Genomic DNA, 26,418 nt, shown 5'->3' on the forward strand with positions numbered 1-26,418 from the left:
ACTCGTAGTTCTTCTCGTTATTTCAGTAGTTGTAGTTAATTGTTCTTATATATGTATAGACAGTTAGTTAGTTAGATTTAGTTATAGTTCATAGTTATAGTTGTTAGTTAGTATTTGTTTGAAGTGCCTCAGGGAATCGCACTTATCTGCTAAGTGCTCAATTTGCAAGGCTTTTAAGCCGAGAACTAAGAAGGAGCTGGACATCAGGTTAAGGCAGCTCCTGATGGAAGCGGCCCTGACACCTTCACCACCAAGCACGAGCCAGTCGGTGACCAAAGGGACCCCTACGGCACCGAGGTCATCCCTCGGTTGGGGGGCCCATCTAGGTCAGCTTTGTTCCCAGGGCCTTTGGTCATCCCAGGAGCTGACGCTCCACATAAACGTCCGGGAGTTGAGAGCAGTCTGCCTTGCGTGCCAGGCCTTCCAGCAACATCTTCATGGCCGTTGTGTATCTGTATTCACGGACAACACAACGGCCATGTACTATATCAACAAACAGGGGGACCCGCTCGTCTCCCCTGTGTCAAGAGGCCATTCGACTCTGGGACTTCTGTATAGCCCACTCGATAGACCTGGTGGCGTCCTTTCTCCCGGGGGTCCGGAACGCGCTGGCGGATCAGCTGAGCCGGTCTTTCCACTGTCACGAATGGTCCATAAGCCTGGATGTCATCCATTCGATCTTCCGGAGGTGGGGATTTCCCCTCATAGATCTGTTCTCCTCCCGCTCGAACAGGAAGTGCCAGGAGTTCTGCTCCGTTCAGGGTCTCTCTCCGGGGTCGATCACGGACGCATTCCTCCTGCCATGGAGGCACCACCTGCTATACGCCTTCCCTCCGTTTCCTCTGGTGCACAAGGTCCTGTTGAAGCTTCGCAGGGACAAAGCGCATCTGATCCTGATTGCACCTGCGTGGCCCAGACAGCACTGGTATACCACCCTGCTAGATTTGTCCGTGGCCACTCCTGTTCCCCTTCCTCTCCTTCCAGACCTGATCACGCAAGGCCACGGCAGGCTTTGCCACCCAGACCTGCGAGCCCTCCACCTCACGGCATGGCTCCTGCATGGCTAAACACAGTGGAGTTACGCTGTTCCGCTCCGGTACAGCATATTCTCCTCAGTAGCAGGAAGCCTTCCACCCGCTCTACGTATTTTGCAAAGTTCAAACGCTTCTCTTGCTGGTGCTCAACACAGGACGTTACTCTCTCGGAGGCCTTGATTCCCATGGTCCTAGACTACCTCTGGTACCTTAAGCAGCAGGGCCTGGCGACATCCTCTCTGAAGGTGCACTTAGTGGCTATATCCACTTTCCATCCAGGCGGCGAGGGTGGTCACTTCAGTGTTCTCCCACCCTTGGGTCTCGCATTCATTAAGGGCCTAGAGCGCCTCTAATCCTCCTGTGACGTCGCCTGCCCCCACCTGGGATTCAGTTTGTCCTAAGACAGACTAATGCACCACCCTTTGAGCCGCTAGCGACTTGCTCGCTCCTGTACCTGTCGTGGAAGACAGTCTTGCCTGGTGGCCATTGACATTTGGCGAGGCGGGTTCTCGAGTCTGAGAGAGCGCTCACGTGTGGACCCGCCGTACACTGTCTTCATAAGGACAAAGTTACAACTGCGACCTCATCCAGGCGTTTTCCTCCCTAAGGTAGTGTCTGCCTTCCATACCAACCAGGACATCTTCCTCCCGGTCTTCTTTTTCCGAAGCCCACTCTTCTCGGCGGGAGCAGCAGCTACACTCCTTAGATGTGCGTAGAGCGCTCGCTTTCTATATTGGGAGCGGACGAAGCCCTTCCGGAAGTCTCCCCAGCTGTTCGTGGCGTTCGCGCGAACGGAGATGAAGGGCCTGCCAGTCTCCTCCCAGAAGAATTTCCTTTGGGTGACAGCATGCATCCGCACATGCTATGACCTAGCTCCATGTCCCTTCGGGGCCATCTCACGAGGACGCATTCTACCAGAGCTCAAGCTTCATCCAGCCAACTTTCCTGGCGCACGTGCCTATCCCAGGAGATATGCCGTGCAGCGACCTGGTCATTCGGTCCACACCTTCACCATCGCACTACGCGCTGGTTCAGCAGTCTAGAGATGATGCAGCCTTTGGACGTCAGCGGTTCTACATACTGCCACATCTCACTGCCGACCCCGCCTAGGTAAGGCTTGGGATCACCTGACTGGAATGGATATGAGCAATCACTCGAAGAAGAAAAGACGGTTACTCACCTTTGTAACTGTTGTTCTTCGAGATGTGTTGCTCATATCCATTTCCAAACCCACCCTCCTTCCCCACTGTCGGAGTAGCCCGGCAAGAAGGAACTGAAGGTGGCCGGGTCGGCTGGGGTATATATCCGGCGCTATATATCCGGCGTCATAGCGGCGCCACTCCAGGGGGGCGCCCCAGCCGACTGCCGAGTGTTGCTGGGGTAAAAGTTTTCTCCGACGAACGTGCACGCGGCGCGCACACACCTGACTGGAATGGATATGAGCAACACATCTCGAAGAACAACAGTTACAAAGGTGAATAACCGTCTTATTTACTAGAAATAAATGGATTTACTATGTGTATCTGTAATTTGGGCTGCTTCAGCATCACATTTATTATTTTACATATAAACATCCTAGATATGTAAATATTGGTGGTACTTCCCCCCCAAATCATTTACGGTTCCCTTTGGTTTAATGGATGCCAGTTGCTAGAGCTAGAAGAAGAGGGCTAGGCAGCCTATTTTAGTTGAATGTTGTTCTCTCTCTAAATTCTTTCTTTAAAAAACAAACAAAATCTAGCCAAAACATCAGTCCTCACCAATGGATTAATAGAGGTGGAGGAGATATGATGAATCAAATAATAAAATGTACAAGAAGCAAGAATGCTTTGTGTTTGAAGCTCATATCCCCCAAATGTCTTGTTTGAATTGCCTCAGACTTTCAAATATTTTAGCCTAGCATAACTTTGTCTATGGAATTGCAGGTAGGTTAATGTACTTCTGGCAAAACTGAGTCGTAGAACAGGGTTGTGATGAGACTTGTTTAATCCTCTCTAGAGAATGAATAGATCATATAGATATAATGAAAGCTGTCTTGGAAAATTTCTAGTGTATTCTAGCTATTCCAAATCTTCCTCTTTTTCTTGGTAGCTTCTGGCTGTCTTGGTTACTTGCAAACCTTTGTGTTTTGGGATATCTGAGATTCTTTAAAAATGTTATACCAGTCTTGTATCCTAAATCAGTGGATTAAAGATATTTAAATTAGCAGCATCCTAAATTAGAAGCAGTTGCAGCATGTAAGGTTCAGCCTTGATGTTAAATCTATAATGGGGTCTTGGTGCTAATTTGGGCACTACCAAAATGTATATATTTGCGCACACAAAACAGTGTTAGGGTTTCAAAGTCTAGCAATCAAACCCTGTGAAATATCAGAATTAAGGTTGCCTGTCCCCGTGTGTATGTATCATGATGATAGGGGATCATATAATTAGACTAGCTTTTTCACAAGATCCTTGCCTTATTTAGTGCATAGGACTGCGTGCGCTTTGGGGATGAATTATGTTTGTGGTAGTGAAAGCAGCTGTTGTCTGCAGGATGCCTGCCTCATTTGTCGTAGAAATTTGGAAAGTGTGTAGTGAATGAGGCAGGAGGTTGAAGGAACAGAAGGGAGAGTCTTATGGTTATGGCAGTTAAATAGTGCCCTGGAGAATTGGATTCTATATCAGCACACTGGACCACAGAGTTACTATCTGATACTGGCCTAGTCACTTAAACCAAATTTTTCACTGGTGGTCACTAACTGTGTTTCTTATTTTTCTAAGAACCCAAAGTGAGACCCTGGGGTCTGATTTGCAGATGTGCTGAGCAGTCACAGCTACAACTGAACTCAACAGGGGCTGTTCCTTGAACATGTAAGGTGCTATATCAGGGGTTCTCAAACTTGGGGGTTGGGACCCCTCAGGAGGTCGCAAGGTTATTACATGGGGGAGTCACGAGTTGTCAGCCTCCACCCCAAAACCCACTTTGCATCCAGCATTTATAATGGGGTTAAATATATAAAATGTTTTTAATGTATAAGAGGGTCACACTCAGAGGCTTGCTATGTGAAAGGGTTCACCAGTACAAAGGTTTGAGAGCCACTGTGCTATATAATGCTAATTACTCTGAGAAAACAGGCTCTAGGCATTGTGAATTGGGCACCCAAAATTAATGGACGCTTCTGAGTTTAATCTCTCTGTGCCTCAGTTCCCCATCTGTAAAATGGACATTATACCTTCACCTCACTTTATGGGTGTTGTGAAAATAAATTTATATATGTGAAGCATTCGGGTACTATAGTGATAAGCACCATAGAAAAGTCCATGAGAAAATTAATTATTCTGTATTCAAATCCTTTTCTGAATAGTGTGCAGTAAATAAGGCACAGGACAACACATTGAACACTGAAGAGAACAACATATGGAATAGCTTCTCGTTCAGTGATCACTATGCACTGAACGAGACAGGGGTCTAATGGGGGAAAAAATAGTATGTGATCACGTCATTAAAGATGGTGGCATAATATGTACGCACAAGGACAGGCAACCTTTAATTCTGACACTTCCTAACTTTTGAGTTCCTTACTTTAACTTTTAATAGCTTTTATATACAATTGCTTAAGTTTTTAACAGTGGAATTTTTTTTTTCTGTTTGATACGTGAAATCATATTGACATCCCCATGGGTCACCAGCAGGATTTGAGCCTTTAGATGCATAGCACAGATCTCTGCTTCTTGAGTAACAAAGTAACACATAGCAGTGTAACTTGCTGACAGCAGGGGCTGTTGACTTGAGAATCATGGGTTTCATTGCAGGTTCTACAGGGAGTGTTCTCCGTGAGCCTGCCCTCTTCTGTCGCTGTCTTGACCTGCCCCCCTTTCTGACCCAGTCTCTATTTCAGTGCTTCCCATCTGATTCCCAGTTCATACACCTCGCCCCAATCTCCCCTGGTGGCCTTGCCCAGCCAGCTCCAATCTGTCTGTCAGTTCCCTCCTACCATCACCCCCCTCCATTGCCCCCAAGATCCTAGTCCTTGGCTTTGTCTACCCTAGTGGCTTTGTCGACAAGGGGTGTGGAGGGGAAAAAAACACCACCATCAGATTTCAAACCCTTGCTTCAAAGTATGGAGGCTTTAGAATTTCTCAATGAAATGGTTGTAAGAATTCATTTAACATGGTCAAAACTTAAATTTAATTTTTTCCTTAACTTTGTTCTCAAACAGCTGGACTTTTTAGCTGATAGATAGATAAAATTCAGCCTGAGGCAGTCTGGAAATCTACAGCCTGAACTGTTAAAATTCAGCAAAGTTATAAGCAACGGAAGAACAAAGTCTTAAAGTTGTGTAACACATCCCATTATAGTTATAGGTGGTGCAGCCAAATTTTGCTATTATATTAATAATAAAAAAAACAGTTCTGGCCTAGTTAAAAGATCACATCCAAAATAAATTTTGTGTTGGGCCTCTTCAGCTGTTGCAACTAAACAATGAATTTAATTGCTCGGCTTTAATATCCAGTGTATTTCTTCTTGTGAGTGAAAGGATGCCTGAACACTAAGGGATTTGTTGTTTGGTATTTTAAACTTTCTGATTCAAGATGTCAACATTTTTATAAATATTTCTGCAGTTCAGACACTGTAAGAAATGGATTGAGGTGACCTAATCAGCTCTTGAGCTTGTTTTTGGAAAGAAAACTATTAAGAGCAGCTAGTGTCAGTTACCTTACTTTGTTTTGTTTTTGAAGTAGGAAGTCAAAATATACCAACTAAATTTTTAAAAGAACATTATTAAGGTTGCAAAGTAAACAACTGAGAAGCTGGAAAATGCCAGAACTAAGGTAGGCACTGACAGTCTCTGATTACATGACCACATACTTTCTTTCCCCTTATTCAGTCCATCCTGTCCTGGAGATGAATCAGGGTTGTGCAGTGAAAGCGACTGTCTGTGTGTATTATACCTGCTTTATTTATTGTGGAAGTTGGAAGGTGTCTAGTGAATAATGTAAGGAGAGGCGTGCAGGAAAAGAGAGTGTCAGAGGGGTAGCCGTGTTAGTCTGGATCTGTGGAAGCAGCAGAGAATCCTGTGGCACCTTATAGACTAACAGACGTTTTGGAGCATGAGCTTTCGTGGGTGAATACCCACTTCGTCAGATGCATGCAGGAAAAGAGAGGGTCCTTAATGCAGTTGCATGTTGCTCTGAAGAATTGGATTCTATTCCTGCCTTTGCCACTGAGTTCCTATCTGATACTGGACTAGTCATTTAAACTAGACTTTTCACACACGGTCACTAATTAAATGTGTTCATCATTTTCTGAGTTCCTAAAGTGAGACCCTGGGATCTGAATTGCAGAAGTGCTGAGCGCTCACAGCTGCAGCTGAAGTCAGTGGGAGCTGTGCTTTGAACGTATGAAGTGCTATATAATGCTAAGTTCTCTGAAAAATCTGATGCTATGTTTCTCAAATTGGGCACCCAAAAACCAGTAGACACTTTGACCTTAATCTCTCTGCCTCAGCTCCCTACGTGTAAAATGGAGTAATACCCTTTCACCTCATGTGGATTTTGTAAAAATAAATTCATTATAATGATGAGCACCATAGGAAAAACCTACAAGGAAATTGATCATTATGTTTTCAGATCAAAGGTTGACTGGTATGCAGTAAATAAGACATGGGGCCACACATAGAACGAGGAGAAAACAAAATATTGAATACCTTCCTCATTCACTGTGCACTGAATGAAGCAGGGATGCTGTGGAAAAAGTAGTTTGTGCTCATGTAATTGAAGATATGGTGCATACACACATGGTGATTTTGCTCATTGAGGGGTGGGTGGGGAGTGGGGTTACTGTACTGGTGCAAAGCACTACCTTTACTGGAGCAAGCTGCATCCATACTACGAGTGCTTTGCCAGCTATTCTAGTGTGTTGTACTGGCAAAAGACTCGTAGTTTGGATGCAGCTTATAACTGGAAAAGCATAGCTATACTATGTATCTTATTCCAGGCTCCCAATTCCCTTACCTACCCACCCCAAATGAAGTAAGTCTATACTAGCAAAAGCACAGTTTTGCTAGTATAATTGTCTGCACCAAAGCCTTCTACCAGCATAGCTATGTCAGTCAGGGGTGCAATGAGGTGTGGTCCTTGACTGACACAGTTGTGGTGGCGTAATCACTTTTACCTTTGCCAGCGTTTTGCCTTCTCCCCTGTTCTTACCTTATCTTCAGCCCACATTTTGGATTCTTACCCAAATACTACATAATGAAGGGACTACTCTAAAGTGTTTTTGGATTCACCACTTAGCCCTTGACACATAGGCAGAGTAGTACAGCGTGAAAACAAGAGGCCGTCCAGCAAGATTGCAAAGAGGTTGACTTGGAAGTTGTCTAGGTATAAATTACATGTAAGCAAGTATGGCAGCTATTTTCTGTTGCAGTACTTCAGATTTCTTGGACACCATAACTTGTTCACATGAATGGGATGGGAATACTGAACATAAGGATTCTTGCATACTTTTTTTAAACAGTGAATCTTTGTTTTCCAACAGATTTTGAAAAAGTCTTGGTGTAAAATAACTTTTCTATAGGTAACATTTTCAGTTGATGTACACTGTTATTGTGTTCAAGAGTCATATTAATTGTTCCTTTCTCTGTTTCAGGATGCCAGAAAAGCATGTAGTGATACAACTCTTGCTCAGGTATATTATTTTTATACTGGGAAGTAAACCCTACAAGGCAATAGGTTTCTCAAGTGATTATAGCATGCCTGGTATGGTGGCTGAAAAAGATGAAGTACAACAACTCTTGAAGTACATTGCTTAGTGCACTATTTACAATTATGAAATTGATGCAGTAATTACAGAGGATGGAAAAAAAGCTAAGGCCTTTACAGGTATTATTTGCAGCCAGTCAAAAAGCTCTAAAGCCATGAGACACTTACATACACCAGAAATGCCTTGGATAGATTTCTTTATTATATATTATATTAAATATACATATTTTCCATAATTCTCCTTTTTAAATATTTAATGAAACTGTATGGCATAACGGTTTGGCTTTGAGAGTTGCTCCCAATTAGCTATGTGTGTATAAGCTGTCCATTTTATTGGGAAACTGAAGTTTTTCATTTAAAATCCAGGTCTGGGCTTTTAGGTGGCAGTTGTCAGACTACTGAAAAATGACACTGGAATAAATACTAAATGCTTATTTTCTTCTGGGGCTGTTATTTTGAGGGTGTGAATTGTCAACTTCCATAAAGCTTTAATGTAAAAATAAAGTTCACACCTAATACATACAGAAGCTCCATCTACAGAGTGTCTGAAACAGTCTGAAACATCTAGAGTAGCAACCGTCATTAAGTTCACTGTCACTGATACCCTGATTTTCTTGCAAAACCTTTTGTCTGGCTACACTATCATATCATTGTGCACTGTTTCTGTGGAAACAGTAGTCCCTGTTGTATGTCCAAATTCTAGTAGTGCAAAATATTTATGTTCCTGGCAGTTTGAGTGTTGTACACATTTATGACCATCTCGGAGATACAGAATAATTGTTTGGTTTGTGTTTTTTCCTGTTCAGATCACCACAAGTCTGGACTCAGTTGGTCGAATCCAAATGCGAACAAGACGTACACTGAGAGGTCACTTAGCTAAAATTTATGCTATGCACTGGGGATCTGATTCAAGGTTTGTACAAGTGATTCTTGAACTTGAAGGCAAAGGGATCCCTTTTCTAGCTCTTGAAAGAATTGTAGGGTTACTAGAGAGAGACAAGGTGGGTGAGGTAATATCTTTTGTTGGACCAACTTCTGTTAGTGAAAGAGACAAGGTTTCAAGCTTTTTCAGAGCTCTTCAGGTCTGAGAGAGGTACTTAAAAGGCTTGTCTTCACATACAAAGCTGCAGTGGCACAGCTTCACTGCTGTAGCACTTCTGTGAAGATGCTGCTATGGCAATGGGAGAGATTTTCCCATCGGTGTAGTTAGCCACCAGCTCTCACAGAGGTAGATTATGTCGATAGGAGAAGCTCGCCCATTGACAGTGCTGTCTGCAGCGGGGATTAGGTCAATATAGTATTACCAATATAAATCTGCAGTGTAGATCTGGCTAGATTGTCATAGCTAAATACAAGTTGGAACAGATTGTTAAGCATAAGTAGTTATCACGTTGTAAGAGACCACAATGAAGTTGGCAGTTAACACGTCTGCAGTTATAGGACAAAGAAGGGTTATTCAGTCAAAGATTGTTGTAATGAGCCATAAATCCATTGTCTTTATTGAGTTTGTCTATTACAAGAAAATCCAAACATCTTGTGGGACCACTCTGGGTATGTCTACACTCCAGTTATACACCCACAGCTGGTCAGTGCCAGCTGGCTCGGGCTAAAGGGCTGTTTAATTGCGCTGTAGATGTGCCCAAGCCTGAAAGTCTATGCCACAATTAAACAGCCCCTTAGCCTGAGTCAGTTGGCAGAGGCCAGCTGCGGGTGTCTAATTGCAGTGTAGACATACTTTCAGTCTTCAGACACTTTTGAGGGCCATAGATCATAGCAAATTTTGAGAAATGTTTGTACTATAGCTTTCCTTTTTAAAGCCAGTTATAATCATACAGAAATAATGAAAAGGGGGAATCATTCCATTATAAGGATAAATGCTTCACTTTTATTTTCCACAAGCATTTTGTCTAGTCTTTCAGATTGTCTATTACAGATTCTTCAAATCTGAGAGCCTGGTGTAGGGTGACACTTAATTTCAGAATTCTTTGTATTATATTTTCCCTTGCACTATGAAAGGTCATGTAGCTTGAAATGGTTGATTTAGTGCAAATGTATTTTAAGTTAATAGAACACTGTAAGGACATGGAATAACAATATTTTTCAGTGAATTAAAATGTATGTTTTGTAAATCACAACAATAGATGTAGACGGCCATGTGTTGCAGCTAATTCAGTATAGTTCTGATTATTAGTATAAGAAATTCATTCAAAAGAGTTGACAAATAATCCAAATAAGATTTAAATACATGCATAATGTGTTAGATTGATTCATTGGAAGTTTTTATCAAAAACTCTTCAAAATATCTACAGTGGCCTCCCCACTGCCAAAAGGTATATGTAAATGAAGAAAACAGATGCGACTTGTTCATTAGTTCTGATGGAACAAAAGGATGATGCTGGAAGTCTTCTTAAATATAAAATAACTCCTTCCAAAAAGTGTTTTTTGAACAACCAATAGCCATCTCAACATATGGTGGCATTCCAGAGGCTAATTGTACCTGGTGATATTGTGTTCTGGCTTGTCTAGACCTGGAGTATCTATACTACATTTATGATACTAAAACACTGAATCTGAAGGATACAAGCAACCAGTAGGGAGAGGTTATAAAATTTGTAAATAGCTTGAGCAGTTTTAAATGTCAGTTATTCTAGCTTGTTTTAATAGTGGAAGTTGATCCATGGATTCAGGTAAGATTTTTCTAGCAAGCAACACATTGTTCTTTGCAGCTGTCCAGCAACATTTGGCCTTAGAAAGTTTAAAAATAGACAAAAGGAGAAAATGAAAAGGCTTTTCTGAATTATTTGACATTCATGCATCTTGTCTATTTTGAAATTAAGTATGAGACAAGAAGTTAACCTGTTTATGTTTCTGTTATATTTAGGCTACTAGTCAGCGCTTCCCAAGATGGAAAATTAATTATTTGGGATAGTTATACAACAAATAAGGTAGAGTTGTTTATAATCCATATTGGTAATCTGTACACAAGTGACTCTTTTTTGTTTTAGTTCCTTCGTTCTGTAACACTTCTTTCTTTTAGTTGGACTGGCTACATCCCTTTCTCCTATTGAAGTTTTAACTAGCTTGCTTTCATTTTTTTTATATCCAGCTTTTTATTCAAAGTGCATTTTAGCTTGGGTAATGCCTATTCTATATGTTGAGTCTTTGCTTCTATTCACTGTAGCTCGCTTGCTGGAAGAAAAGAATATTTAGGTTTTTTTATAACCCTCTGATAACTAGCTCTGAGATCACTGGTAGGGTGTGCTGCAGAAGTAATGTGGTTAGCATGGGATCCCTTGGAAGCTTAGCAGTGCTCCAGGTATTCATTGGCCAAGCATTTGCATGTGTGTTGTGGGGCCGGGTGGGGAATCTTTCTAAGGAGTTTTAATAACTAACTCCTTGTTACTCTTGTTTTTGCAACTGTACACCCTACTTGTGCTGTTGTTTCTGTCGCACATGCTCTGCTATTCTGTTGCAGAAGCACACAACCCCAGGGTTTACAGAGAATTAATATAAATCCATTATAATAGATGTTTAGCTCCTTGAGACAAAGAAAGTGAGAAATCTTGATCAAACGAGCAAGGACTGGGGTGCAGCTCCTCTGCTGATGGCAACTGGCATAGTTTCATTGGTGGAGCCATGCCAGTCTACCCCAGTTGAGGTTCTGGCTCAGGAAGACAAACTGGAGGGAGGAATTTGAATAGAATGAAACCTATTGCATGTTTAATTAGTAATCCTTAATTTCAGAATAGCTCTGATACTATAAAAACGATTGCACTGAACTCGCACCCATCTAACCAGGCGACCATTTTTTCCATCCCTTAAGTAAATATTCAGCAGAATTGAAGTGTGTTTAAAATCAGATTCTTTTATTAGTTGGGATATCCCACTATCTTATTTAGTAGCATCTGCTGCAATGCTAAAGCAGTGTAGCAGATAACTAGATGCAGAAGGTTGGACAAGAATGGCTGTGGTTGAGTGTGACTGACTGCCTAAAATCTGGTGTAGTTCTAATATGCCTTGTCTCTCTGTAGATGCATGCCATTCCTTTGAGATCTTCCTGGGTGATGACCTGTGCATATGCTCCTTCTGGCAACTATGTCGCTTGTGGTGGATTGGACAACATCTGTTCCATATATAATTTGAAAACCAGAGAGGGCAATGTGAGAGTGAGCAGAGAGTTACCAGGGCATACAGGTCAGCTGCATTTTGCTACATTTATTTTTCTTTACTGTTAGTCAAAAGTATAACATTCCCAAGCCTGCACTGTTCACAGCGTGCCCTAAAGTGAAAACGAGTGTTAACAATTTGCAAAATGGAATATATAGTCTAATCTTGGTTCTGATCAGATTTAGGAATCACTTTTTGTATGTCGCTCATTTTGCCTTTATCAGTCTTAATGCTAAATTCTGTGTTCATTTAGTTCTGCCAATGAGATACTACCACTATTTGAGCAAATGGAGCAGTACTCACTCCCATGAATTTGGCTTCTGTACTGCTATTTTTAAAATACAAGTAGCATCAAGTGGTGGTTATTGTGTGACATACTGAGAAGGTTTTTTGGATAAGTTTTACTGGGACAGTGGGGTACGAAATTGACATCTGCCACTATTCTGTTCCTAGGATACTTGTCCTGCTGTCGTTTTCTAGATGACAACCAAATTGTTACAAGTTCAGGGGACACCACCTGGTGAGTTTTAGGGGTAGTTGGTGGTTTTTTTGTTTTTTTTTCAGTGCTTTTGATTGTTTTTAGGCTAAAGTTGTAGAGAGACTCCATTCTATTGCTGAAATACATCTGTTTTATCCGCAGTGCTCTTTGGGACATTGAAACTGGTCAACAGACCACCACCTTCACTGGGCATACTGGAGATGTGATGAGTTTATCCCTAAGTCCAGACATGAGAACTTTTGTTTCTGGTGCCTGTGATGCCTCCTCCAAGCTTTGGGATATTCGCGATGGAATGTGCAGGCAGTCTTTCACAGGGCATGTGTCTGATATTAATGCAGTTTGTGTAAGTGAGCATTTCTGTTTACAAATGGAGAGCGAGGAGACAATAAGTGTAGATGTAAGATACCAATTTATAATCCAGTTTTCAAAACAGGGTGGAGAGTTGTCAAGTCTCTGATTTGGCCACTTACAATGAATATAGTTTCTTAGAATCTGAGATCTTGATAAGACCAACCACCTGCAATCTGGTTCATAACTATTAATCATACATATCCTCTAGATATGGTTAAGTGATCTTGGAAAATTCAGACTGTCCTCATTTAGTCTAAGTTGTCATAATGGTTTGCTGCTCTGTCCATCTTTACCTGCTTGACCTCTTTTTGCTTCATAATACTTTATCTTTGCGTGATTGGATACGTCCATTTACAGTAGGTGTGTATGTCTTGTGGACCAGTGCTGGAGAATTTTCCCTAGCAGCACCAGTAGAGGTGGCTGCTCCTGTGCTATGATGTCCCTCATGTTCTGAGCGGAGTATAAAGTGGCAGAGCTGCCCCACCCTTCATTCAGTTCCTTATTGCAATTGGTCAGAGCATGCTGTCAGCTTGTTACTTCTCCAAATGATCCTGTTCCTTATGATCTCCTTCTTTGAGATGGTAACACATTTTTTAGATAAAAGAAATGCAATGGATCTGATTTATCTCTATTTCAGTAAGGCATCTGATATGGTTCCACATGGGAAATTTTTAGTTAAATTGGAAAAGATGGGGATCAGTATGAAAATTGAAAAGTGGATAAGGAAATGGTTAAAGGGGAGACTACAGTGGGTTATACTGAAAGGTGAACTGTCAGGCTGGAGGGAGGTTACTAGTGGAGCTCCTCAGGGATCGGTTTGGGGACCAATCTTATTTAATCTTTTTATTACTGACCTTGGCACAAAAAGTAGGAGTGTGCTAATAAAGTTTGCGGATGACACACAGCTGGGAGGTATTGCAATACAGAAAAGGACCGGGATATTATACAGGAAGATCTGGATGACCTTTAAACTGGAGTAATAGTAATAGGATGAAATTGAATAGTGAAAAGTGCAAGGTCATGCATTTAGGGATTAATAACAAGAATTTTTGTTATAAGCTGGGGACTCATCTGTTGGAAGTAACAGAGGAGGAGAATGACCTCGGAGTATTGGTTGATCACAGGATGACTATGAGCCGCCAATGTGATATGGCCATGAAGAAAGCTAATGCAGTCTTGGGAGACATTAGGCAAGGTATTTCCAGTAGAGATAAGGAAGTGTCAGTACCATTATACAAGGCACTTGTAAGACCTCATCTGGAGTACTGTGCAGTTCTGGTCTACCATGTTTAAGAAGGATGAATTCAAGCTGGAACAGATGCAGAGAAGGGCTACTAGGATGATCCAAGGAATGGAAAACTTGCCTTATGAAAGGAAACTCAAAGAGCTTGGCTTGTTTAGCCTAACCAGAAGAAGGCTGAGGGGGGAGATATGATTTTTCTCTATAAATATATCAGAAGGATAAATACCAGGGAGAGAGAGGAATTATTTAAGCTCAGTACTAGTGTGGACACAAGAACAAATGGATATAAACTGGCCGTCTGGAAGTTTCGACTTGAAATGAGACAAAGGTTTCTAACCATCAGACGAGTGAAGTTCTGGAACAGCCTTTCAAGGGGAGCAGTGGGGACAAAAGATATATCTGGCTTCAAGACTAAGCTTAATAAGTTTATGGAGAGAGTGGGTATGATGGGATAGCCTAATTTTGGCAATTTAATTGATCTTTGATTATTAGCGGTAAATATGCCCAGTTGCCTGTGATGGGATGTTAGATGGGGTGGGATCTGAGTTACTACAGAGAATTCTTTCCTGCGTGTCTGACTGGTGAGTCTTGCCTACATGCTCAGGGTCTAGCTGATTGCCATATTTGGGGTTGGAAAGGAATTTTCCTCCAGGGGAGATTGGCAGAGGCCCTGGGGTTTTTTTTGCCTTCCTCTGCAGCATGGGGTATAGGTCACTTGCTGGAGGATTCTCTGCACCTTGAAGTCTTTAAACCATGATTTGAGGATTTCAGTGGCTCAGACATAGGTTAGGGGTTTATTACGGGAGTGAGAGGGTGAGATTCTGCAGCCTGCGTTGTGCAGGAGTTCAGACTGAACGATCATAATGGTCCCTTCCGACGTTAAAGTCTATGACTCTAAATGAGCTCTTAGTAGTTCCCATTTTTGGATCTCTTGGACCCCTTTTACTTTTTTATTATTTATCTATTATTCAGACTCTCAGTGGACTTTGGGCTCAGCCTGATAGTGGCGGAGGGTGGGGAGGAGAGTCAGTGTCCCCCAGTGTCAAGCCCTGCTCCAGGTGTCAAAGCCAGTGCCCGTGAGTGATCCTCACTCTCACTGTTTGAAGCGTTTGGATGAGGTCACATCAGGAACGTGTGTCTGATTTGCCTGGGCTTCAAGATAAGAACTAAAAAGCAAAGAGAAGAGCATCTCAGGTGCATCCTCATGGAGGCTGCCCTTTGCCTAGCATCAGAACTACCTCTGTGGATAGAGGGAGTTCCTCAATCACTCCATCCATGAGTGTTCCCCAGTCTTAACTGTGGACAGACAGGAGGAGATCCCCCCTCCCCAAGCAGTCCTCAAAGAGGTAACAGTGCTTGGAGTGCCCTCCTCCTCTGAAGTTGTCCTCCTCTTCAGCTTCATGTCAAAGTACTCAGTATGGGATTCCTCAACCTCAGAGGCAAGCCACTTCGGTATTGAAGGTAGAGTACGTCCTTTGGCCCCTTGCTTCCCGCTATCTCATTTTAGTGGTTCTCTCAGAGCAGAACTGTTGACTTCAGTTCGTGTGCCAGGACTGGTATGGGTGGCTGCTTCCTCGGCACAAACAGTGGAGCTACTGCCCTTGCTCACAATAGGTCAAAGGCCCATATCAGTACTAGCCACCCTGGAGGTGTACACAGCTTCATAGGATCTCTTGAGCCTCTCTGTACCGCCCTCACTGATCATTTAGACCTACAACACTTTGCTGGGGCTGTTGCACATGGTGGCTTCCACACTGGGGGACTTCTATGGCACCAGCAACTTCAGGTTTGATGCGGCTTCCATTAATCCCTATGCCAGCTCCAAGACCAATGGTAACTGCTCTGCCTCAGCGCATCGTCCTGATATCCAGGAAGCCCCAGAATGGCTGCTGGTACTGAAAGCTTGTTGTAGATCACTTTCCCCATCTTTGACTGGTACTGCACCACCCTGACCTTTGGAGTACTCCTGCTTCTCCTCAGTCTGAAATGGGTTCTGATGTCTCCCACTTCAGGAAACCAGGGATTGTTCCCACTCTCATAGGAGTCATCCTGCCAAGAGTAGATCAAAGGAATGGGAGGGCCTGGTCTAGGCATAAGGGGCTTCCAGTACCATAGCAGGTCCATCATTGGCCCTACTGAGTACAGTGGGGGATGCCTACGGCATCTAGATCTTTGTCTCCACCGCAGTACAAAAATTAATCTTAGAGAAGGGAAGTGTCCCAGCCCATTACTGACAAACTATCATAAAGCTTATGCTTAAATAAATTCGTTAGTTTCCAAGGTGCCACAGATACTCCTGTTCTTTTTGTGGATACAGACTACCATGGCTGCTACTCTGAAACCATCAGAAGTCAGGCAACCACTATTCTGTGGAAGCATATCCCAGAGGGGAGAAGTATGTCCACGAGATACTTGCAGGCTGCTTGATACTGGTCTTCAGCTGCTTTGGACAGTCCTGCGTTGGAAGCTTAAGACTAGCAGCAGGAAGTTCTAGCCTGCCTCTTCTGAACACCTCGTCGTCTTCTGTGAAAGAGGCCATGAGAAGAGAAGACAGTGTTCCACATCAACAGTCAAGAGTTGTCAAATCAAACAGCATGTGCCAGGAGGCAATCAGGCTGTGGAACATCTGCATATGGAATTCCCTGACTCTCAGAGCATCACACCTACCAGGGATTCAGAATGCCTTAGCGAACTGACCAAGCAGGTCATTCAGCTTGGATCGTGATTGGCCTCTCAACCTGGCTATTCTAAGATCAGTATTTCAAATAGGGAGAGTGCCATCAGTGGACTTATTCTCGAGCTGTCAGAACAGGAAGTACTCTTTGTGTTTTGAAGGTGGACTAAAGCCCCAGGTCCATCACAGGCCTGGTCTACACTGGGCGGGGGCGGGGGTCGATGTAAGATACGCAACTTCAGCTACGGGAATACCTCCCTTCCTCACGGCGCAGGATCAATGTCCACGGCTCCCCCGTCGACTCCACTACCGCTGCTCGCTCCGGTGGAGTTCCGGAGTCGACAGAGAGCGGGTTTGGGGATCGATATATCGCGTCTAGATGAGACACGATAAATCGATCGCTACCCGCCGATATGGCGTATCTCCCGATACAGCGGGTAGTCTGGACGTACCCTCAGATATGCTTCTCTTCCCCTGGGTCAAGGGTCTGCTCTATGCCTACCCTTCCATGCTTCTAATTCCCAAGGTTATTTTTCAAGCTGAAGCAAGAGTGAGGGGAAAATGATACTGCACCAGTCTGGGCAAGGCAGCCATGATTCTTGGACGTCCACAAGTTGTCTGTCAGGGAACCTCTACCCCTGCCTTGAGGGTCTATTTTCAGCTATTCATCTCCTATGCAGAACAAATGAGTGTGTCCTGTAACAGTATAGTGACTATCCGAGTGGATCATGAGCTGTGTTTTCATGTGCTACAAGAACAACAGCATAATGCCTTCTCTGTGTTTCTCAAACTGGGGTCGCCGCTTGTGTAGGGAAAGCCCCTGGCGGACTGGGCCGGTTTGTTTATCTGCCCCGTCTGCAGGTCTGGCCGATCGCGGCTCCCACTGGCCGTGGTTCGCCGCTGCAGGCCAATGGGCGCTGTTGGAAGCGGCGGCCAGTAAGTCCCTTGGCCCACGCCGCTTCCAGCAGCGGTGAACTGCGGCCAGCAGGAGCCACGATCGGCTGGACCTGCGGACGAGGCAGGTAAACAAATGGGCTTGGCCCACCAGGGGCTTTCCCTACACAAGCGGCGACCCCAGTTTGAGAAACACTGCCATAACACCTTATGAAAAGTGCTCTCTGAATTCAGCCAGAGCAGACTCAGCTTCTGAAGTATTTCTGAGAAGCATCGATATTGTGAACATCTGCAGAGAGGCAACGTGGTGTTCAGTCCACATCTTCGCTAGATATTATGTGATTACTACCATGTCAAGAGAAGACACAAATGTGGGGAAGGCAGTTTGGCAGCCCCTCTTCTGATGAGAATCCTAGTCCCACTGTGTTGGAAAACTACATGGGAGTCTCCTAATGGAATGGGCATTGCAATTGTTTGAAAAGATTACTCCTTGCAGCTGCTCTTTTGAGATGTCTTATGTATGGTCTTTACGTGACCCACTCTCCTTCCCCAGTGCATCTGAGGGCTTGTCTACACTTGAAATGCTACAGTGGCACAGTTGCAGAGGCACTTAAGTATAGATACTACTTACGCCAGTGGGAGGGATTCTCCCATCAATATAGGTAATCCCCCTCCATGAGAGGCAATAGCTAGGCTTCCCTCAACCTAGCACTGTCTACACTGGGGCTTAGGTTGGCTTAACTACGTTGCTTGGGGGGGGGAGGGGGGTTGGATTTTTCACATCACTGAGCGACATAGCTAGGTTGACCTCCGTCTTTGGTGTACACCAGACGGAAGATGATGCAATGTGAAGGTACTGAAGGTAGGCTGAGCTGGATCCACCCTGGTAAACCCTCCACTCAGGGCACACGGGATACGAGGGTGCAGGTGTGACCACTCCTGTGGATATCTCTAGGGAAAACTCTGGCACTGATGCATGAGTCGTATACACACTTAGTATAATGGACATATGCAACAAATATCAAAACAGTTACAAGAAGGTAACTGTTTTTTTTAAGTAGTAAAGAGTAAAACTTCAAGATGGAGTCAGTTCTCAAACTTCTGTGTTAACCAGTGTGTATTTGGATTTCCTGTAGAAAAGGGCATCTTTAAACTCTGGAAACCAGCAGTGAAACTAGTGCTTAAAAATGCTACTCTTGGAAAAGCTTTGTAATGTTTCTAAACTGGAGTGTATTTCCTCTGTTTGTCTCAACCACATTTTATGTTCTGATCAACAGCACAGAAATTCTGTTTAATGGGTAAAGAAATCTAAATCTACATTGCATCTTTTTTATAAACACTGCAAATTCTTACGTCTCTGGAATACCGGCAGCGTGGTCTGTGGAGAAATGCAGCCCGTATGCTTGGGTCTAATCCTGAGATGTGCTTGGTACCTTTCACTGACATTTAAATCAATGCGGTGCTTAACACGGATTATTTAGTAGGAGTGAATTTTGGAGGCTGAAGTGCTAGCTTGCAGTCCTCTGTTATGATCCAAGCAGCCTGGTAGACCAACTCAGGGTGGAACATTGTGTACAGGGACGGTCTCCATGGCTTAGTCCAAAGAAAAAAATGGCAGTGTTTCACTCCATGAGATGTGCGGAAATTAGCTGCATCCCTGTCTCTTGAAATTTGCCAATTGGCTGGACAAAGTTTGAATGCACCTGCCTTTGGTTAGTACTGTGCTACAAGTGTTAAACACAATTGTGTGTGCACAATAGTTGCATTTTATTGAAAATCCATTTTGATGGGTTTTTTTTGCTGTGCTCATGAATTTGTGCAGTATCTGACTATCTCAGTAAAGACAATCTCTACATGTCGTTTTTGAAACAGTGCATGAGCAACACTTCTCTGGTGTCAGACTCCTTTCTCATTTTCATTTCCAGTTCTTCCCCAATGGACATGCATTTGCGACTGGTTCTGATGACGCCACTTGTCGACTCTTTGACCTGCGTGCAGATCAGGAGTTAATGATGTACTCCCATGACAATATCATCTGTGGAATCACTTCTGTAGCCTTCTCAAAAAGTGGTCGTCTCTTGCTAGCTGGCTATGATGACTTCAACTGCAATGTGTGGGATACTCTGAAGGGAGAGAGAGCAGGTTGGTAAATGGTATCTGCAGTAAGTTGCAGTTCTTCTTAGCAGGATCTCAACATGGAACAGATTCCACTTTCTATAACTTTTAAATGTAAAACTAGTTCACTGGTAGTCAGTGATGATACCTGCGAGTGCTGCTGAATTGTGAAATCTCTGCTTCTTTTACTCAGTGTAAAAGTTTACTTTTGGATTTGTATCCCTATTTTCTTGCGTTTATTTTTTCCTATTTTCTGATCTGGTAATACTGATGTTTAGAAAAGGCATGTGAGGTTTTCTGTTGTGTACAGTAAGTGGTTTCGTGTCTGGTTTTGGTTATAGACATTGTCAGCACCTTTGATTTATTTATTTACTTTATTATAGAATATAGTGGGAAAATCCAAATGCAAAATAGTTAAAATATTTGGTTCAGGACTTCCCAAGATAGGAACTAACTCATAATGTTGGGGAGCTAATATTGCTTTTAAGATAAAACATAGAGGAGGATACTTCTGTCATTTAACCACTCTTAAAAACAACCAACCAACCTCTTCCAGGATGTCTTGAGGTGAATTTAACCTGAAAAGTAACGTACAAAACTTGAAAAGCTTCATCTGTTAACTTCCTCCATCTTCTCTTCCAGGTGTCCTTGCTGGCCATGACAACCGTGTCAGCTGTTTAGGTGTTACTGATGATGGCATGGCTGTAGCTACAGGGTCTTGGGACAGTTTTCTCAGAATCTGGAATTAACTGGGAGACAAAAATGTACATTCTCCATTGAGATCTGGAGAGATCAATGCTACAGCCTATAGCTGTGAAATAACATTTCTACCTTGTATTTGCAGGTGAAGTTTTTCTATTCACTGATTATTACACAAAAAGGCTTTCTGTAAACTAGAAAAAAATCAAGTGAAAAAATAGGGGAGGGGGTGGAGAAATCACTGACTTTTAAAAAGGGGCCAGGCCAGCACACATAATCATGGTGACTGAGAAACTAAGAGCCAGTCTTTTTTGTTTTTGGTGGTTTGGTTAGATTGTCCTCGAGGGATTTCTGCTTGTGCTCAAAGTCTGCTAATTCTGTACTTTTTTTGTACATAACAGAATATACACATTATAGCAGCCAATCATGTAACATTTGTCTGTATGTAAAGAAATATGTTTGCATTTTATAAGGAACTACATTTATAGCTTTGCATTTAACCTGAGACGTCACTTCTGAGTTTTGTAGTGGATGAACTAGATTGCTGTTTTAAATGCTTTTGTGAATTTACTGTAGATAAAGTGAAGCCAATGGTATGTATGTGTTTTTATAATGGAAGGCATTTGAATTACTACTTTTTTTCTTTTTTTTTTTTTTAAAAAGGCCCTGATGACCGTGGTAATACCTAGCGCCTTACTTATTCACTTCTAGACCTATTTGTCTATTTAAGCATGGGGATTACTCCTTCCAGCCAGTGGTTCCTGGTTCATCCATCAGCAGCCATGGCCTCCAAGCACCAAGAGAATGTTAATGCCATTAGGTGTGTGTGTATATAGATATAATATATATATATATAAAAAAAAAGATTTTAACACGCTGGCGTCAGAAGAACAGAGTACATAAGTCAAGTAACACATTACTGTCACTAAGTGGGTGAGTGCTTTTTCCTTTTGACAGTGGATTTGTAAATGAGAGGATTCTGATCCACTGCCAACTCCAGCTGCTATGCACTAGCAAGGTGATATTCTAGCATGGAGTTGACTGAATAGATTGTGTACGCTTTTACAATTTCTTCAAAGTTGCTGTTCAACTACTACAGCAAGTGAAGAGATTTAAGAGGGTTTCTCTATGAAGGCTTCCTACGGATGGCTTAGGAAGTACAGAGAATCCCTTACTAGAACTGCAAAGTTAGAGGTTCACCCTAATATTTCACAACAGAACATGCTTGTCTTGTGTAATGGTTGAAGTGACCATGTTGTCTACAATGAACAATAACCGTTTTGATAATCTCTGATTCCTCTAAAAACGTTGTGCTCTAAATTTAAAATCCTGCTAGTTCATTTACAACCGTAGTGGTCTGTGCTTAGGCATCTTATTAGATGCCAGTCTGCAAACTGACAGTAAATAGTCATTTCCTTTTATATGCCTGACCTTGATATGATTCACTTATAAAATGGAAGGCACTGAGAGCACTTGAGCCAGTAAGCATTTTCTTATTGTGTAGGTATATGACAAATCATGTGACTCAGACCCATTTGAAACTACCCATGAAGATCATTTAACTCTGGTGCTGGCAGCGTGTCCATGTTTGTGATGGATGTCCCTGGGGGAATCTGAGTTGGGCATGAAAGTACTTGATACTTTCAGGAAAGGGCCATTCTCTGTTGGCTTCTTGTGATTTATTTTAAATGTGTGTATTTAAACTAATTACCATAAAGCTGAAAGTTAATGTTAATCTGCTGCCCCCACCTGAAGGTGCGAGGTGTCCAAATGTCCCTGGGTCAGTTTGTGAACATAAGTGCCCAGCATTTTGTAATATGAAAAGAGATTATTGCTGAGACCACTGTTTGTGACGTTTCTACCACTTGTAATTCTAATTTCAGTACTTCCGGACTGTGCCTGTAAATATGCCATGTTTACAATGGTGGAGGTGCCAATAAATGTGCCAACTGTAGTAAATTCAGTATCCGTTAAAAAAGCACATCCCGTGTTGGAGCAGTATACACTTACTAAAGGCAGATTATGGTGTAGGACCAAAATCATGTTATGCTGTAGATCACAGAAACTCATTTGCATTTTTTTCAGCAAGATTATTTTGTTTTCTTATCTGTTTGCAGTAACAGAATTATTTATGGAATATTTGTATCTTTTCCCAGGAGGGCAGCTCTTTGAGGTCAGGCAGAACACTTGATATTTTTTAATGGTGCCTTTGATTTTAAACTTGCAGTTGCTTCTGGTTTGAGTGAATCATTCTGAAAATTTGCTAGTAAACTCTTAAGAGGAAAAATTTAAATTACTAAATACCTTCTCATTTAAGGTGCATCTTGAAGTGACTTCCTGGTTGCCAGTGTTGTAAAGAGACTTCCCATACTTGCAATTAAATATCATAAACTATTTCCCTTTATACTGCAGGATAGATGTTTGCTGTCTAACTCTTAAGTAAATCAGGTTTCTAAAAGAGTAACAGGGGTTGTCAACACCTAAGGAAATAATTTAACTCCTGGGGTGAATGTACCCCAAAATCGTGGCTACTGTTGGGAGTCCTGGTATAAGTCTGTTTAGATTGTTTGTTTGCTTTTTTTAAAGCATTTATAATAGTGGGACATTACATTATTACATCTTAAACTGAGACCATATAATGGGCCTATCTGAGCAATTTCAGTTTTTTTAAGCATTGCTTATGCGTGAATTTTCAAGATGGTACACTCATTAAGATAGATCTTAATTGCAGCTTAATTTAAACCCAAGCACCAAATCCCATCTTCTGCGATAAGCCACTACTTGCAGGTTTTACTTGAAAGCTTTCATCCAGACTCCTGCATCTCAAACAGAATGTTTCCATGGGTATTTTTAGACTAAAAGATGATGTATACCTGTAGCTTAAGATAAGCTCAGATATGCAGGTTAGTGTAGTTTCTAACCGTTCACGTGATGGTGAACCAGTTTAATACAGGTAGTGTATTTTACAGCACAATAGGGTACACATCAAACTGTTGTGAAAAGTTTACCACTGCCAAACTGTAGAGCTATCTTAATTCCAAATAAGTTATGTGGTTACAAAAATATTTACTAGATTTTGGAATTAGTAATACTTAGTACTAAAAACAGTTAGACCATTGTGCCAAAAATTTGTAATTGATAGGAAAGTAACCTTTTTTCCAGGCTTCGTTGTAATATTAAATCCATGTTTAAATGTACTTAAAAGAAGTGGTATAGCAAAAAGGTAATTGGTTGAAGCTGTAACTTGCAAACTGGAACTATGTGCCTCATATGAAATTACAGATTAATTCAGGTACAGCTGCTGTCCACTTTAAAGACTGATTAGCTTTATGGTGAAGGATACTGATCAAGCAAATTTCCAGTTTGAACTTGCTCCCATGTGTACTCAGCCTTATTAGTAAAAATACTGGGTGAGATTCTAGAAACCACAAAAAGCTTTGGCATGGCATTGTGCTAATGTACATCCACTTAGTATGGGTAATGTGTGTACCTTCTTTCAACCATCTCTAGACTTTTTTCTCCTAAACTCTCATTACCATCTGCCTTGCTGAATGTCACATACTATTAAGTATCTGAAGAAGTGCTGGTTCAATAGTCCATTTGGAGTAGAAAAACTCTTTCAAACTGCTTTCTTATGAGGAGAGAGGTTGACTCTGATTTGGCAGTGCTGAATTGACATACCAGCTCGTCCTCATGTGCATACTATAATTCAGTTAATGTAACCACTTGTCCTATCATGAAGTTCACATTACTTGGGGGGGGGGGGGGGGATGATATTGTGAAAAACATTCCAAGAGTGCTTAGTCTTTCCTCGTTGAGGACGCTGTCACCTCCACTAGATTTAGTGCTGTGCTTTAAAATGTTGGTGAGAATAGGTATTGGCTAATTCAAATAGTTGGTATGAAGTGGTTGTGTAGCAGAATGACAGATTGTGAGATAGCATTTCCTGTAAAAAATAAGTAAGCATGGGTTGATGGTGCACTTTGTATACAGTAATCTGGCATGCATGCTGGTAAAACTACTTCCTACACTTCAGAGGCACCACAAGCCTTTTTATCCAATTGCTGGTTGTGTAAAATACATGCAGAATGTTAATGCAGTGTTGTTATGGTAAATGTGTGAACAGTGTTAATAATTGATTATAACTGATAACAGATTAAATATGTCTGACATTCTTATACCACACAGTATGTTTAGGTTTTGACTAATATGGACTTCAGTGGAATAGTCTTAGATATTTCAAGCCTTTGTTTTACTTATACAATGGTGCTCTATTTGTTTCTCCTGTTTTTAAAAAAAGCATCTGAACACTTGTACTACATATTACATCCAAAGGAGTCCAAAACTAATTTCCTTTAAGCATGCTTGACTCGTAGTTTGGCACTTAGAGCTGATTGCCCAGCATTTCTCATCTAATGATTTTAATTTTACTTTCACTTGTTGCTGACTACTTTGATGGAAAACTTCAGTAACGTTACCAATTATGAAGTGATTCTGCACTGCCTTTGGATTGTGTATGTTTTCAGAAACAGTCTTAAAGCTTTTCTTTAAGCTAATTCAAAACAAGGACTTGTGCCACTTGTTCTATGACAGGGGTGATGTATAGACTTCCCTGTTTTAAAAAAAATCACTTGCTATGAACTCTGTTTATAGCATCTCTCCCCCTCCCCCCCATGGATCTTTTCTTTGTATTTGTACAGTGGCTCAGTGAAAGATGTTGCCATGAGTTGATATTGTAACCAATAAACAAGTGCTTTTAACCAGACTTGCTGGGCTGTGTATTTATTTAGCAACCTTCCTTCTACCATGGCAATCATCCAAAAATGAATGCAAGAGACCCTGTAGGGCAGGCCTACAGAACATGCAGCCTGCGTGGACTGCAGAAGTTGAGGGGGGGTAGGCAGGTGAGCTGGGGGACTGAGGAGGTGAGCAGGTGGCCAGCTGAATGGACAGGAGTGGTGAGTCAGCGGTTCACCTGTTCTGTTGATCTGATCTGGCTTCCATCCCCTCTCCAAGGCTTGCAGCTGTCTGGAGGTGCCTGCCTTCCTCAGTCATGCCTTGTTCATTCAACAGGGCAACTGATTACAAAGTTGGGGGAAGATCTTATTCTACTTCTAGCAAAAAGACAGTATAATTAAGGTAAAAGAAAACTACCTTAGGGGCCTGCCATAACATATTACCAACGTTCAATACTACTGTTTTGGTAGGGCAGTACTAGAGGAGGAGGGTTTGTTTCTGGGTGGCAGGTTCAACCCTCAGCTGTTTTCTTTGAAGTAATATGGCCCTCACTGCTTTGAGGGGATTTTCCTACTAACATTTCCAACATACATTTAAAAGTTCCTTAAGGTATAGCATAAATACGTTACAAGACAAATTTTGACACACATAGCACTGCCTTCTCTCTAAAGTGAATATACTACTAAAGGCATCTCCAAAGTGCTACAGAGCAGACCTTAACTGCTGAAGTGCATCTTTTTGAAACAAAGATCCCCTGCACTACAGTAATGATTAGAGCACCTAGTGCTTCACAAGCAAAGTCTGCTTTAAGTGACCATATTATCCCCAGTTTGAGAGGGGCAGTCTGGATTTAGGCAAGTGGAGTCTGTTTCCCTCTTAAACAGTACTACCTTCTGCTGCAATACCAGAAAGGGGAGCTGAAGGGGCTTTGCAATCCATGCTATTAGAAGATGAGCGCAGAATACCTTTACTAGTAAAAGGGACAAGCTTTTAAATATCTTGTGTAAACCCTTAGCCTGACTTCCTTTTTATACCTAAAGGAATGCAGTTGCTCTCTACAACGTGAGACAAAATGGCATGTACATTGACAGTAAGACAGAGTACAAGGGCACCTGCTGTTCCCAGAAAGGAGGAATTAAACTCAAATGTTTGTTTTTCCCCCTGTTGAGTCTTATTTTAAAATAACACAAGTAGTGGCGGAAAAGTGAACTAACTCACTCTTTGGGAGCAGGATGGAGGTGTTAGCAGGAAATCCTCAG

At 42.2% G+C, this 26,418-nt stretch overlaps 1 protein-coding gene across 1 annotated transcript in view; it reads left to right on the plus strand.

Moving 5' to 3' along the window:
* Positions 1-25,187, plus strand: part of GNB4 (G protein subunit beta 4) — a 53,335-nt gene extending 28,148 nt beyond the window's left edge. The window contains exons 3-10 of the mRNA XM_032783736.2: positions 7,668-7,706; positions 8,587-8,693; positions 10,662-10,725; positions 11,812-11,974; positions 12,401-12,467; positions 12,588-12,789; positions 19,534-19,750; positions 20,366-25,187. Coding sequence (XP_032639627.1) covers positions 7,668-7,706; positions 8,587-8,693; positions 10,662-10,725; positions 11,812-11,974; positions 12,401-12,467; positions 12,588-12,789; positions 19,534-19,750; positions 20,366-20,472 — 966 coding nt within the window. The 3' untranslated portion in view covers positions 20,473-25,187. The remainder of the gene's footprint in view (positions 1-7,667; positions 7,707-8,586; positions 8,694-10,661; positions 10,726-11,811; positions 11,975-12,400; positions 12,468-12,587; positions 12,790-19,533; positions 19,751-20,365) is intronic.
* Positions 25,188-26,418: the final 1,231 nt, after the last annotated feature.

This window comes from Chelonoidis abingdonii, chromosome 8 (genome assembly GCF_003597395.2).
Source record: "Chelonoidis abingdonii isolate Lonesome George chromosome 8, CheloAbing_2.0, whole genome shotgun sequence".
NCBI classification, from domain to species: Eukaryota; Metazoa; Chordata; order Testudines; family Testudinidae; genus Chelonoidis; species Chelonoidis abingdonii.